Source organism: Dama dama, chromosome 16, assembly GCF_033118175.1.
Source record: "Dama dama isolate Ldn47 chromosome 16, ASM3311817v1, whole genome shotgun sequence".
Classification (NCBI taxonomy): domain Eukaryota; kingdom Metazoa; phylum Chordata; class Mammalia; order Artiodactyla; family Cervidae; genus Dama; species Dama dama.
This window is the reverse complement of record NC_083696.1, coordinates 9,903,727-9,917,709: the sequence shown is the minus strand read 5'-3', so window position 1 is coordinate 9,917,709 and position 13,983 is coordinate 9,903,727. Positions and strand designations below refer to the sequence as shown.

The 13,983-nt window shown below is 47.6% G+C and overlaps 1 protein-coding gene and 1 pseudogene across 1 annotated transcript; one reads left to right on the top strand and one right to left on the bottom strand.

Moving 5' to 3' along the window:
* The first annotated feature begins 1,130 nt into the window (after window positions 1-1,130).
* LOC133071376 (small ribosomal subunit protein eS19-like) lies at window positions 1,131-1,577 on the top strand (annotated as a pseudogene).
* Window positions 1,578-4,172: 2,595 nt separating this feature from the next.
* On the bottom strand, window positions 4,173-6,700 carry RNF183 (ring finger protein 183). The gene is made up of 2 exons (XM_061163977.1): window positions 6,581-6,700; window positions 4,173-4,777 (listed from the first exon to the last, which is right to left on the bottom strand). Exon 2 carries the CDS (start codon window positions 4,737-4,739, stop codon window positions 4,173-4,175), a length of 567 nt encoding a protein of 188 aa, XP_061019960.1. The 5' UTR covers window positions 4,740-4,777; window positions 6,581-6,700.
* Between the last annotated feature and the right edge of the window lie 7,283 nt (window positions 6,701-13,983).

Sequence of the window (13,983 nt, the reverse complement as noted above, 5' to 3'; positions counted from 1 at the left end):
GTGGGGTGGTTCCAAGTGATTTCGAAGTAGCAACTGAGTGAAAACATTTCATCTAAGCCTTTGGCAAAAGAAGTGTCTTGTGGAATATACATTTCCTCACTGGAAATAGTTAGAAAGCCTTTGGCTAAGGAGCATACACTAAGTGTGGCATTTCATGATAATGGTGAGAGAAACACTACTGCATCATTTAAGAGGGTACTTTGTCTAGATACCGCCAGGTAACCCTCAGGCATCTTGTTTAATCCTCACAGTCTCTCGAATTAATTATTCTTGCCTTTTTTACAAACAAAACTGCAGTTCAAAGAAGTAACTTGCTCCAGATTACCTAATTAGTGAGTGGTAGAGTCTGGTCTCTGACCTTATAAGAGGTTTCATAGGACTTCAGTATGTTGGCAACACTGACCAGACGAAAAAAAAAAAAAAAACCAGTCCAGCCAGCACGGCCTGTTCCTGTACAAAGCCTGAACTCTTTAACCACTCTACCTTGGATTTGTTTATTTTTTACTTGCATTTATTTTTTGGCAGCATTTATTCCCAGACCATTACGTTTTTGTTTCTTTTCTTCTGGGGTATGTTTTTCTTCTGTGCCACCCCCTCTTCCGGTTTAGGAACAATCTCCTTTTTCAGTGAGATTTTCTGTCCTTTTTTCAGTGTGGCAGGGTCAGTGAGGATCGGGTGAACCCACCACAAGCTCTGTAAATCCTGTGCCACCTCTCGGGGGCTTTGTTCACCTGGATGTGCTCCGTGGCCAGAGCGTCTGCATCTAAGCCCTTCAGTTCAGCATTGCTCTCTGCATCTTTGAACGTGTACAGTAAAAACAGCCCTCTGGACTATACCGACCCTGCGTCCAGCCCCAGTTTGGCCTGAGCGCACCTACAAACTACCATTGTGACGACAGAACTGCCTGGCACACATTCTGTAAAGGGGTATCCTTCAGATATTTGGTGGCTTTTCAGATGTGCATACCCTAAATGGCCTGGGCCGTTTCACAAGTGTTCTTAAAGTGAACATGTGCAGGTTTTGAACCTCTTGATTTGCATGGTTTTGTGGGGGTTTCTGGGTCAACTGAATAGGAAACCATTTTTAGAAGTCACCTTCTTTGCCCTGGCTGGCAGCGTGGAGGCTGCGTGATGCCTGGAGTTACTGGAAAAGACATGAACCGGCTGGAGGCTGTCAGAGGGCTGGCCACCTTCCTCAGAAAGTCCGGGAAGCTGACAGTGCCTCAATGGGTGGACACTGTCAAGCTGGCCAGACATAACGAGCTCGCTCGCTCCCTACAGTGAGAACTGATCCTGCACGCGAGCTGCTTCCACCTGCTTCCACCGCACAGAACCTGTACCTCCAGGGGCGCTGGGCTTGGCCCCACGACCACGATCTCTGGGGGGCGTCAGAGGAATGGCCTCATGCCCAGCCACTTCAGCAGAGGTTCCAAGAGTGTGGCCCATCGGGTCCTCCAAGCCCTGCAGGGGCTGCAAATGGTGGGAAAGGACCAAGACAGGGGCTGCAAACTGACATCTCAGGAAAAAGATCTGGACAGAATCGCCAGACAGGTGGCTGCTGGCAACGGGCAGCATTAGAGCAAATGATGCTGGGTTAATAAATTGCCTCATTCCTTAAAAAAAAAAAAAAAAAGTCACCTCAGGTCACTTACTGGAAAAGCCTGTTCCACCGTTTATACCACATCACTGCATCTGTTACTCTGACTTCATGCCAAAGGGAGTTAATTTCATCACTTGTACCTGTGAACTTACAAGGAGCCTACGGTGTTATTCAACAGGAAACTATTTGCATTTTGGGTCAGATGATGCTTTGTTCTGTAGAATGTCTTCAGCATTGCAGCGTGTCTTAGCATTCCTGACCTCTGAGTACCAACAGCCAGAAACAAAACTCACCCCTGCACTGGAGGACCAAAGATTTCTAAATGCGCTCTAGAAGGATGGCACTGCCCAATGTTAGAACCATTAATATTAAATGTGAAAACAGGAGATGCTGCAGTGTTAAGTATAACCTTCCCTATTCCAGAATACTCAAAGCTGAGTCTTGCTTGGTGAATCAGCCACTCCAAGGGTAGAAGTTCTGTTTTGACTGAAAGGCCTCCACCACATGCTAGCTGGGTGACCTTAAACAAGGTAGCTAAACTTGGGGAGCCCCAGTTTCATCTGTGAAATGGGGGTGAGACCTCCTGAACTCGGGAGCAGTGGGCCCTGGTTCAGAGGCAGGTGTTCCTTCCTGAGCGTCCCCCGGCTCCTCTCTCTGTTCGTCATAGCTCTGAGAACGTGAGCTCATTGCCTAATTTACCCGCCACAAGGTTAAGAAGCAAGAATGTGTAAAGAAATGAAGTCAGTGGGGAGAAGTGTGGAGTCCCAGCTTTAGTGTAATTACCTGATGGCGCAAATGGAGAGGTAGATGCTAGTCCCCTGGCAGGATATGAAGGCAGCTTTCGAATTTCGTAATGGAGAACTTTTCCTTCACAGTGGAGCTTAAGGCTTTGGTCTTGCTAAACATGAAGTCTGCATGTCTTGGCAATTTGGGAATATCTTATACATTAAGACCCATAAGAATTTATAGAAGCTACCTTCATTAAACTCACAAAATGTTATACAGAGCAAATGAAACCAACTCAGTTTCTGTCCTCTGAAAGCTTATTCTACAAATTCACCCCCCCCCCCTCAAAACAAAATGTTATCCTTTTGTGATGGTGTTCTAATTTGCTTTGAGGTCATTTCAGAGACCTGAGTCACCAGATAGTACTAAAAGTGGGGGAACAGAAGTCAGGGTTTTAGATACTGCAGAGGTGGCCACTGGCAGTCAAGCAGCATCCAAATTCTATCCAGTTTTCCTTGGTCCCTAGATGCTGTCATACAAAATAAAAACCAGGATCCCCTGGCGGTGTTGCCTGGGATGGGAGCTAAGGCTTTTACTCTACCCAGAGTTTCTGCCTTACCTCTTTTTTTTTTTTTTTGGCTGCACCTCATGGCATGTGGAACCTTAGTTCCCTTGCAGTGGACTCAGGATGTCCTAACCACTGGACTACCAGAGAATTCCCTGCCTTTTCTTTTTTTTTAAACATAATTTTATTTATTTTTGCCTGCACTGGGTCTTTGTTGCCTTGCAAGGCCTTTCTCTAGTTGCAGTGAATGGGGGCGTCTCACTGCAGTGGCTTCTCTTGTTGCCCAGCGCAGGATCTAGGCACGCAGCCTCCATAGTTGCAGCTTAGCTGCTCCTTGACATGTGGTATCTTCCCCGACCAGAGATCAAACCTGTGTCCCCTGCATTGGCAGGAGGATTCTTATCCACTGTGCCACAATGGATGCTCTCTGCCTTACCTCTCAAGGCCAGAATTACAATGGTTGAAGAAAGGGAATCAGAACTCTACCCTGCACCTACCAGGAGGAATAAAAATCTTTTCCTCCAAATCCCAGATTTCTTTTGATCCACTGACTCAGGTTTCTTTTCCCTTTAAACTTTTATACCTTAACACTCCATAAACCACATACTAACAAGAGGTCATCATGAACAAGAAGCAACTGACTGGGCCTGCCCTCCTTACTGATAAGGACTCTGCCACTCCTGGTTAATCCTACCTTTCTCTCCCCCTAGTTCTGACAGATGACCAGCCAATGGGTTGTTGAATAAGTGAATAAATTAATGAATGCAGGCCATTTTTACTGGGACTGGTGGCAAGATAGCCAAAGAGATAACTGAAAGGAGAAGACAAACACACTTGCTCCCGATTGAAGTTCACTCCCAGATTTTTTTTAGCAACAAATAGTAAAAAGAGCAACTCAAAAAACAAACAAACAAAAAAATGTGAACTGAGTTCAAAGCAGCTCCAGTAAGAAATGCAACCTGCTGTTTGGGCTGGACAGGCTCCTGGGTACCCTCATCCAGCCTTTTGGCACAACTTGCTTCTGGTTCTGTGATCACAGGTCTGCTTCTCTGCCCTTCCATGACCCCCGGTTCACACCCAGAGGTCTCTTCACATCGTCCCCAGTCCATTAGCCTTCAGAGGTTCTCATCATAGTAGGACTCTGTTGCTAGAAGCAGACGCACAGCCTAGCCAACCCCTGGATTGTAAAAAGGAACAATACTACGAAGGAAGACCAGCCCCAAGCGGCGCTCCGCAGTCCCCATACCCAGCAGCAGCCAGGAAAGGCGTCTGGAACAGACGCTCACCCCAGCCCCCAGAAGAACCGTCTGGTGCAAAAGATGGAGAAGATGAACAACACGGTGCCGCAGAGGACGACCGCCATCATGTAGGCAAAGATCCGGAAGTGCGGGTTGCGGAAACACTCCCGCAGAGAGTAGTGGCTGGGGATGGGCACCGGCCTGGTGCTGCGGCCCACGTCCTGGGGGCGCGCGGCCTGACTCCCGGGCTCAGGGCCCAGGTCCAGCGTGTAGACCCGGGGCTGGCGCAGGAAGTAGCGGCTCTTGGGCTGGTCCTTGAGACAGAGCTGGCGGCCTTCCAGGATGACGTGGTGGGGCTCCAGGCGGAGCAGGGTGAGCAGGGCGGTGTCCGTGGGCAAGTCAGTGACAGGCTGCCCGGAGGCCAGCACGGTGGGGTGGCGACAGAGCGGGCACAGCAAGCGGCGGCGCGTCGGGGTCAGCAGGCTGAGGTGGGCCAGGCACTCCACGCAGAAGGAGTGGCAGCAGGCCAGCACTTTGGGGGTGTGGAACGTGTTGTTGAAGGGGCTCCAGCAGACAGGGCACTCGGGCCCCCGGCCCTGCTGCTCCGCCATCCTCAGACCGGACACTGGGGACTCCGACAGGCGGGGTCCTGGCAGAAAAGGGGCAAAGGAACACCCGTTAGTCTCCCGTGCCCGTGCTTGGCCCTCGGCTGTGTCTTGAGGGCTGTTGAAAGGCGTTATCACCCACATTTATTTCGCAGATGAAACGGAAACTTACATTCAAAAAGATGAAGTGAAATGAAATTATCTATAAAACTGAAATTTAAAAAAAAAATTTTTTTTTTAATTAAAAAAATAAAATTGAAAAAAAAAAACTGAAATAGATGTAGAAACAAACTTGTGGTTCTCAGGGGGTAGGCGGGGGAGGGATAAACTGGGAGATCAGGACTGACATGTACACAGTGCTATATATAAAATAAAGAACTAATAAGGACCTACTTATAGCACAGGGAACTCTGCTCAGTACTCTGTAATGACCTATATGGGAAAAGAATGTAAAAAAGAGTGGATATATGGAAAGTTATGACCAACCTAGACAGCATATTAAAAAGCAGAGACATAAAAAAATAAAATTAAATAAATAAATAAATAAAAATAAAAAGCAGAGACATTACTTTGCCAACAAAGGTCTGTCTAGTCAAGGCTATGGTTTTTCCAGTAGTCATGTATAGATGTGAGAATTGGACTGTAAAGAAAGCTGAGTGCTAAAGAATTGATGCTTTTGAACTGTGGTGTTGGAGAAGACTCTTGAGAGTCCCTTGGACTGCATGGAGATCCAACCAGTCCATCCTGAAGGAGATCAGTCCTGGGTGTTCATTGGAAGGACTGATGTTGAAGCTGAAACTCCAATACATTGGCCACCTGCGAGGAGCTTACTCATTTGAAAAGACCCTGATGCTGGGCAAGATTGAGGGCAGGAGAAGAAGGGAATGACAGAGGATGAGATGGTTGGATGGCATCACCGACTCGATGGACATGAGTTTGGGTGAACTCCGAGAGTTGGGGATGGACAGGGAGGCCTGGCGTGCTGTGGTTCATGGGGTCGCAAAGAGTCGGACACGACTGAGCGACTGAACTGACCTGAACTGGACTGAACTGAATGTGTATAACTGACTCACTTTGCTGTGCACTTGAAACTAACACAACATTGTAAATCAACTATATGCCAATAATTAAAAAAAAAAAAAAAGATTGTTCCAGATCACCAGGTTCCTAAGCCTGGTGCTCTGGCAGCTTTCCCTCTGCTGGGCGAAGGCCTGAGCCACCCCAGCATCATTGAGCTCACGCTGGAGGAGACAGCTCTCCAGCCATGAAAGCGGATTTAAATGCTCCCTGTGCTGCATGGGATTGCCCTTGGTTTCCTGGACTCCAGGGAGAGGGAGGGGAACCACAGACAGTGTCTCATGAGCTAAGTGTGCTAAGTCACTTTAGTCCTGTCCGATTCTTTGCAACCCATGGACAGTGGCCCGCCAGGCTCCTCTCTCCATGGGATTTTTCAGACAAGAATACTGGAGTGGGTTGCCATGCTCTCCTCCAGGGGATCTTCCTGGAGGATGAGTATTTCCCTACCTGCTACCTCACATCCCTGGCTAGGGTAGAGATGGGCTTTGCCAATACCTGGTCTACCCCTCCTCTGGGGACAGATACCAGGCCTTCTCTTCCTCATCCCCTTGGGCTGCAGGGCCAGTCCCCGCAGTCCATGGGCCCAGTCTTTGTTCAGGGCACCATGCTGGCCTGGCAAAGGGACCTCTGCGAAGGCTTTTCCCTTTGACCTGAAATCATGGACAGGCTCCTCCCTCCCCAGCTCCCCAGATCAGCCCTTCCAGACCAAGATCCGATCTCCCCTGGCTCCTCCCCCATCCGTTTGTCCTAGAAGCCCCCAAAGCACCCACCTGGGCTTCCCTGGCACCTGGGCAGTAAGGCAGACTGCCCTGGAAGGTCGGAGGCTCCAGTCTTTTCCTCTCCAGTATCCACAAAGCCTTGGGAGACTGCCTTCTCGCCACCAGCCCCGGGGCCCGTCTCCATGGCAGCGCACACGCAGCACCTGCAGCTGCCAGGTGGCCCAGGCTGCGGCCTCTGGAGCGGCAGGTGGGGAGGTGGGGGACCAGCCTTCCCCTGGGGCGGGGCAAACAACCAGCCTTGGAAGCCAAGCATCTGCGAGACTGTGGGCGGTCTCCTCCAGGCCTGGGATCCCTGGCCTGGAAAGGCAGGGGTGGCGATTTCCTTTTTCTAGATGGTGGAGAGGGTAAATGAGCCTTCTGGGCTTCCTCTCTCCTGGGCCCTCCTTTCTTTCCTAAAATGGCTGAAACCTTCTCACACAAAGGGGCTGCCAGCCCTGCCCTTCGATTGCTATGAAATTCACTTGCTGCCCTGCCTAAAGTCTGTGACTATTCTCTCAATATCAGATTCAGCAAGTGCCCTCCTGATCACTTAATGGGGCCAAGGAGCTACACCCAGAACATGCAGGCCTCGCTGCCTCCTTTGTTCTTAGAACACAGACGGTCAGCCGGCAGGCACTGACCACTGAGATGAGTCCAAGACTTGACCTGCCCACCACCCTGGGCAGTTCAAAGGGGGAGTCATGGTGGAGGAGCAGCACTCCAGCCCCACTTCTGTATTTCAGCCAGAGACACTTGGCTTTCCTCATATTAATCATTTGAACAAGCTGAAGAGCTGAGCTTCTGAGGGAAAAAAAAAAGTTTAAAAACCTCTTCTCCAACCTAAGCCCTCACTTTGCTGATGTGTGTGTGTGTGTGTGTGTGTGTGTGTGCGCGCGCGCGCACGCACGCGTGCGCACATGCACCCAGTCATGTCCAATCCTATGGACTGTAGCCTGCCAGGTTCCTCTATCCATGGTTTTCCCCAGGCAAGAATACTGGACTGGATTGCCGTTTCCTTCTCCAGGGGATCTTCCCGACCCATGTATCCTGTGTCTTCTGCATTGGCAGGCAGATTCTTTATCTCTGTCACCACCTGGGGAGTCCTTTAGTCTCCCCAAGTATCACCCATGAGCTTCCCTCATAGCTAAGTGGGTAAAGCTCTGCCTGCAATGCAGGAGACCCAGTTCGATCCCTGGGTCAGGAATACCCTCTGGAGAAGGAAATGGCAACTCACTCCAGTATTCTTGCCAGGAGAATCCCATGGACAGAGCAGCCTGGCTGGCTACAGTCCATGGGGTTGCAAAGAGTCGGACATGACTTAGTGACTAAACCACCACCAGGGTCACCCACTGGTGACCTTGGGACTTCTAGGCCACCACCATGCTGCTGTCAGAGAGGCAGAACCCACCATTCGGTTCACCTGCTGGATATGTGTTACTGACTGGACAGTGAGAGCTTGCATTTCACTAGGGGAGTTCTAGCGGCCATAAATATTCCTCTCGTGGTAGGAATCCAGGAAGCGTGCAGGGGGGATTTGGGGACAATGAGCCTCCCTTTTGTCCCACACATGACATCATCTACCCCGACTGAAATGGCACCTGAAGCAAAACCTGCTTGCACTCTCAACCATGGCTTCCTGGCTTCCTGCTAGACCCTAGATCTCTGTCACTGCCTCATGTAGGGAAGAGGAAGGCATGCCAGGGGAGGATGAACTACCCCTGGCCAAAGCTGGGATAGCTTGCCAAAGATCCCGACCAGTGAATGCCTCCTCCTGTGGATCTTTCGTCCATCCGATGAGCAGTCATTGAATTAACGAGAGCTCATCACAGGTCTCAATGGACATGAGTTTGAGTAAACTCAGCGAGCTGGTGACGGACAGGGAGGCCTGGTGTGCTGCAGTCCATGGGGTCGCAAAGAGCAACACGACTGAGCTACTGAACTGAACTGAACTGAACATCACAGGTCAGGCACCGTGCTAGACACTTCGTAAATAACAGGGAACAAAATAGATGTAGTCTCTGACCGCATGACATTTAGAGTCTAGTAAGGGAAGGAAACATTTAATGAGTGAGTGACAGGCGATAAATAACGCACAATTTTAACGAATGCTATAAACAAAAAGGAAAGTGAGTTTAGGGGACTGGCTGCTTCAGATGAGATTACCAGAGAGGGGATGTGAGAAGAATCCAACCCTGTAGAGTGGAGTAGGAGCATTCCAGCTCAAGAGAACAGCCCGTGCCAAAACTCTAAGGTGAGAAGAAGCTTTGAAGAAGTGAAAGGAGGCTGGGTAACTGAGGTGTAGTGGGCGGGTCTAGATTGGAAAGTGGTTTAGGAAGAATCCTAAGAGAGAATTTAGGAGAATCCTAAGAGAGACTGCCCTGGAGACTGGGGAAAGCATCTGGGTTTTTTTATTCTAGGGCTGAGTCTATGTCTATGTATGCTTGCCGGTGGCGCTGGGGAGTGGGGGCTGACCTGATCCTGTTTCTATTTTAAAAACACCATTTCAGCTGCAGAGCAGAAGACAGACTGAAAGGGATGAGTGGAAATGAAGGACCAGATAGGGGCTCTAGCATTGGTCCATGTTGGGATGGTGGGATTTGATGCAGGTGAGGCGATAGTGAAGAAGATCAAAGGGATGGATAAAAGATATCTTTGGAGATGGGATCAAACGTATTTTTTGAGAAGCAGTGGACAGCAGAGATTCTAGAACCAGATTGTCAAGGCTATTGATCTCTGAGCCACTGCTTACTAGGGCTGTGATTTCAGTTGAATTGCTTAACTTCTCTGTTCTTCCATTTCTTCTGAAAAGGAAGCTAAAAGTGGTGGTGCCTCAGAGGGTAAAGTTCTTAGACAGAACCTGGCACATGGGAAAGACTGTCTATGAGGTGGTTGAATTATCCCTGCAAAGAGATTTGAGAGAGAGGAAGGCTCAAGGCAGACTCTGAGGGCTTCCCAGGTGGTGGTAAAGAATCCTCCTGCCAATGCAGGGGACACGGGTTCGATCCCTGGTCCAGGAAGATCGCACACGCCACAGAGTAACTAAGCCACCATGCCATGACTACTGACCCTGTGCTCTAGAGCCTGGGAGCTGAAACTGCTGAGCCCAAGTACCACAGTTACTGAAGCCCTTGTTATCTAGAGCGGGTGCTCTGCAACAAGAAAAGCCACCACAATGACAAGCCCATGCACCACAACTACAGAGTAGCCCCTGATTGCCACAACAAGAGAAAAGTCCCCACAGCAACGAAGACCCACTACAACCAAAAATAAAATAAAATTTAAAAAGGCTGACTTTTAAGCCATGAAGTTTTCTGCATTGAGCTTTGAGAAGCCCCTGAATTCCAGAGTGTGTCAGAAGCAGACCTTAAAATATATGTAACCTTGATTCAGCAGTGTCCCCGCTGGAAATTTATACTGTGTAAACAGTCCAGGTCCTGTGCAAAGATCTGAGCATTGCTCTAATAGTGAAAAATTGAAAACTGCTTAATTATCCAATAGTAGGACACTGATTAAATAAGTTCTCTCCATCCATACAAAGAGACATTCTGCAGCCTGTAAACAATGTCCTAAAGCATCTATTGATATGGAAATACGTTCGTGACATGTCATTAATGAAAAGAACCAGCAGTTAAACCATATTACAGTACAATCTAATTTTCCAATATATGTGTGCAATGGAAAAACAAACACTGTCAACAGTGGTTATCTCTGTGGATAAGAGTAGAAGTTTGTTTGTTGGCTTGTTTTTGATTCTCTCTGAAAATTCAAATTTTACTGCTCTAAGCTTATATTACTGCGTTAAAGAACTTCCCTCCCCACAAGTCAGACTTCCATTTTCTGAAGTTCCATGGCTAAATCTGTTAAGGGCTGTGAAGAGGGATGATTACGGTTGAATCAGCACCTGGGCCCTTATTGGCCACAGTCTCATCAGGCCTTGGCTATGGTTTCAGAGTCTGTCTCCAGGAAACAGGAGAGACTGGCCACTTATCCAACTTGAACTCACTCTCAAGCTGGGATATCCCAATACCACTCAAGACATCACCTCCGTCTGTGACCCGCTCACTCAGCCAAATAGTTGTCTGTAGCATCACCCCAGTGCTTTCAACGTGGAGAGAGGAAAGAGGTGAAGAACTAGCATTTTCATAGAACTTCCCAGTTTACCAAGGGCATCAGTTCTGGCCAGGGTCTGAGTGGAGTGACTCCCATCTTGATGGTATAATTGCCTTTTACAGTTTTTTTTCCATTTGCATAGACCATTTGATTCTGTAAAACCACCCTCAGAAGAAAGCAGGATCAAGAGTTGAAAGTATGTAGTTTTAGAACTGGACTTCTTTGCTGTGAGGTCTTAGACAAATGGTTTAACGTCTCTGAGCTTTGTTTGCCTCTATGATAGAGGCTAATGAGCCCACCTCATGAGCTTGCCATGAGGAACGGATAATGGCTATTATGTGCCCAGCAAAGCACAGCAGATGCTCAACGCGTAGTTAACATGACATTTTTACACTCATTTTATCGATGGGAATGTCAAGACTCAGAAAGGCGAGTTGACGTGCCCAAGGCTTCACAGCTAAAGAATGGTTGAACTTGAAAGATGATCCCAGGAGCCCTGCCTCCCAGGCCAGTGTTCACCCCAGGGATGAGCTGCCTCTCCAGAACGCAGGGCCCTGTGACCCTGCCCTCCACGACCCTCCCTGACTCCTTACCTGCTCCTCAGAGCCTCCTCCACCTCCTCCTCCTCCTTGACTGAGCGGTCCTGCAGCGCGTCCTCTGGGCTCTGCCTTCTCCTGGCGAGCGGTTTCCAGGCAGTTGTGGGCGGGCCTCATTTGCATGGTCTTCAGGAAGCTCTTGGCCAGCTTTCCGCCTCATGTTTTCTTCTTTCCCTCTGATGACTTTGGACAGCCTGAAAGCTCTGGTTTCATCCTCCTCCTGTGGGTCACTCTTGCTTTCTCTCTAAAGGGGTTGAAGTCCACTGTCCACTGTTGACGTCTTTGCAGACCTGTGTCCTGTACCAGTTTGGTCTGCTACCATCATGTCTGACTGCACCGCCTAGGCAGACACACCGCCTTAGGGGTAGCTGAAGGCCAGGCAGGCTGCTTCTTTGAAGTCACTTCTGCCCTTTGGCCCAGATAGATCCTCCCCTACTCTGAGCCCTACTGCCAAATTACAAACGGCTCTTGCAAAATATTAAGAAAAGGCAAATAATGCAAAAGGAAAATGATCACGGGGAGAGTCTTTGAAACCAAAGCCTGAAGAGCCTGTGTTCTCAATCAAGCCAGATTTCTGGGTCAGAGTCAAGTCCTCAATCAGAATCCGGACTCTACTTACTGGTGATGGAGACTTGAACAATTGACTTCTTAAATATTGGTTTCCTCAGCTGAAAATGAGCATAATAATTTTACCCATTTGATCTGCAGGTTAAATGAGATAATTTGGATAGAGATCATAACACAGTGCCTAGTACACAGTAACATGCAGTAAATGTTAACTATTTTGAATGATCAGGCAAATCACCGAAAAAGAAATACAAATGGAATAGACACGTAATCATTCAACCTCATTTATAATTGTTGTTGTTCAGTTGCCAAGTTGTGCCCAACTCTTTGCGACCCCACGGACTGCAGCATGCCAGGCTTCCCTGTCCTCCACCATCTCCTGGAGTTTGTTCAAACTCATGTCTGTTGAGTTGGTGATGCCATTCAACCATCTCATCCTCTGTCGTCCCCTTCTCCTCCTGCCTTCAATCTTTTCCAGCATCAGGGTCTTTTTTAATGAGTCAGCTATTTGGATCAGGTGGCCAAAGTATTGGAGTTTCAGCTTCAGCATCAGTCCTTCCAATGAATATTCAGGACTGATTTCCTTTAGGATGGACTGCTTGGATCTCCTTGCTGTCCAAGAGACTCTCAAGAGTCTTGTCCAACACCACAGTTCAAAAGCATCAATTCCTCAGCACTCAGCTTTGTTTACAGTCCAACATCCACACATGACTGCTGGAAAAACCATGGCTTTAACTATGTTAGCAAAGTAATGCTTCTGCTTTTTAATATGCTGTCTAGATTGGTCATAACTTTTCTTCCAAGGAGCAAGCATCTTTGAATTTCATGGCTGCAGTCACCATCTGCAGTGATTTTGGAGCCCAAGAAAATAAAGTCTATCACTGTTTCCACTGTTTCCCCTTCTATTTGCCATGAAATGATGGGACCGGATGCCATGATCTTAATTTTTTGAATGTTGAGTTTCAAGCCAGCTTTCTCTGGCTTGAAACTCTCCTCATTTATAGCTCATGGAATTCTCCAGGCCAGAATACTGGAGTGGATAACCTTTTCCTTCTGCAGGGGATCTTCCCAACCCAGGGACTGAACCCAGGTCTCCCACATTGCAGGCAGATTCTTACTGGCTGAGCCACAAGGGAAGCCCCATTTATAATTACAGAAGTTCAAATTTAAATAAGATACTGCTATTTTTCCTATCAGACTGACAAAAATTGAATTAATAGCTTAAAGTGCTCCTATTATTAAAAGTAATGATAGCAGTCTATGTACTTTATTAAATCCTTCTGATCATTGACAATGAATGCTCCCAGTATTCCCACAAGGCACAATATAGAACACAGAACATCAGTGACTCATTCTTACTCTTCCACAGATAAGGGATCAGAAGCTCAAAGTAGTAAGGGATTTATTTGCCCAAGAGCTCAGGAGAAACAAGTTAAAGAGTTGGGACTGGAAGTGTGACCTGAAATCTGTGCTGTTGCCTCATTCTCTCCCCAAATCATGTTCATATGACCTACTTTTTCTTCCCTCTCCTATTCCCTGTACATATGGTTCTCTTCTTTTATTCCTTTTTGTTTTTTTTTTATCCAGTCGCTAAGTCATGTCCGCATCTTTGAGACCCTATGGACTGTAGGGGTCCGTTCCCTTACAGATCCTTTAAATTGGGGTTTGGAGAAAAAAAGAGAAATGGAAGTATTTGGTGATGTAATCAAATGCCCTAGTCCCCTTAATTTAGGTTTTACAAATTTTATTTTAGAATAGGTGACACATTCATGTGTTCAGCACAATGAGAGGTCTGATTTGGCAATGGAAATGTTTTTCTCTCAGCTACCTAATTTCCCTAAAAATTAGCATATTATACTATCAGTTTCTTGTGTAACTTTCCCAAGATGCTTTATGAATACACAAGCAAAACTCCTATGTTAGAATGTCTATGTATTTCTTTTCCTCCCTTTTACACAAACGTGCATATGGTACACATGTTTTTACATCTTGCTTTTTTTGTTTAATGATGTATCTGAAATATCATTCTGTATTAGTGTATAAACCTGCTGCTGCTAAGTCACTTCAGTTGTGTTGGATTGTGTGCGACCCCATAGACAGCAGCCCATCAGGCTCCCCCGTCCCTGGGATTCTCCAGGCAAG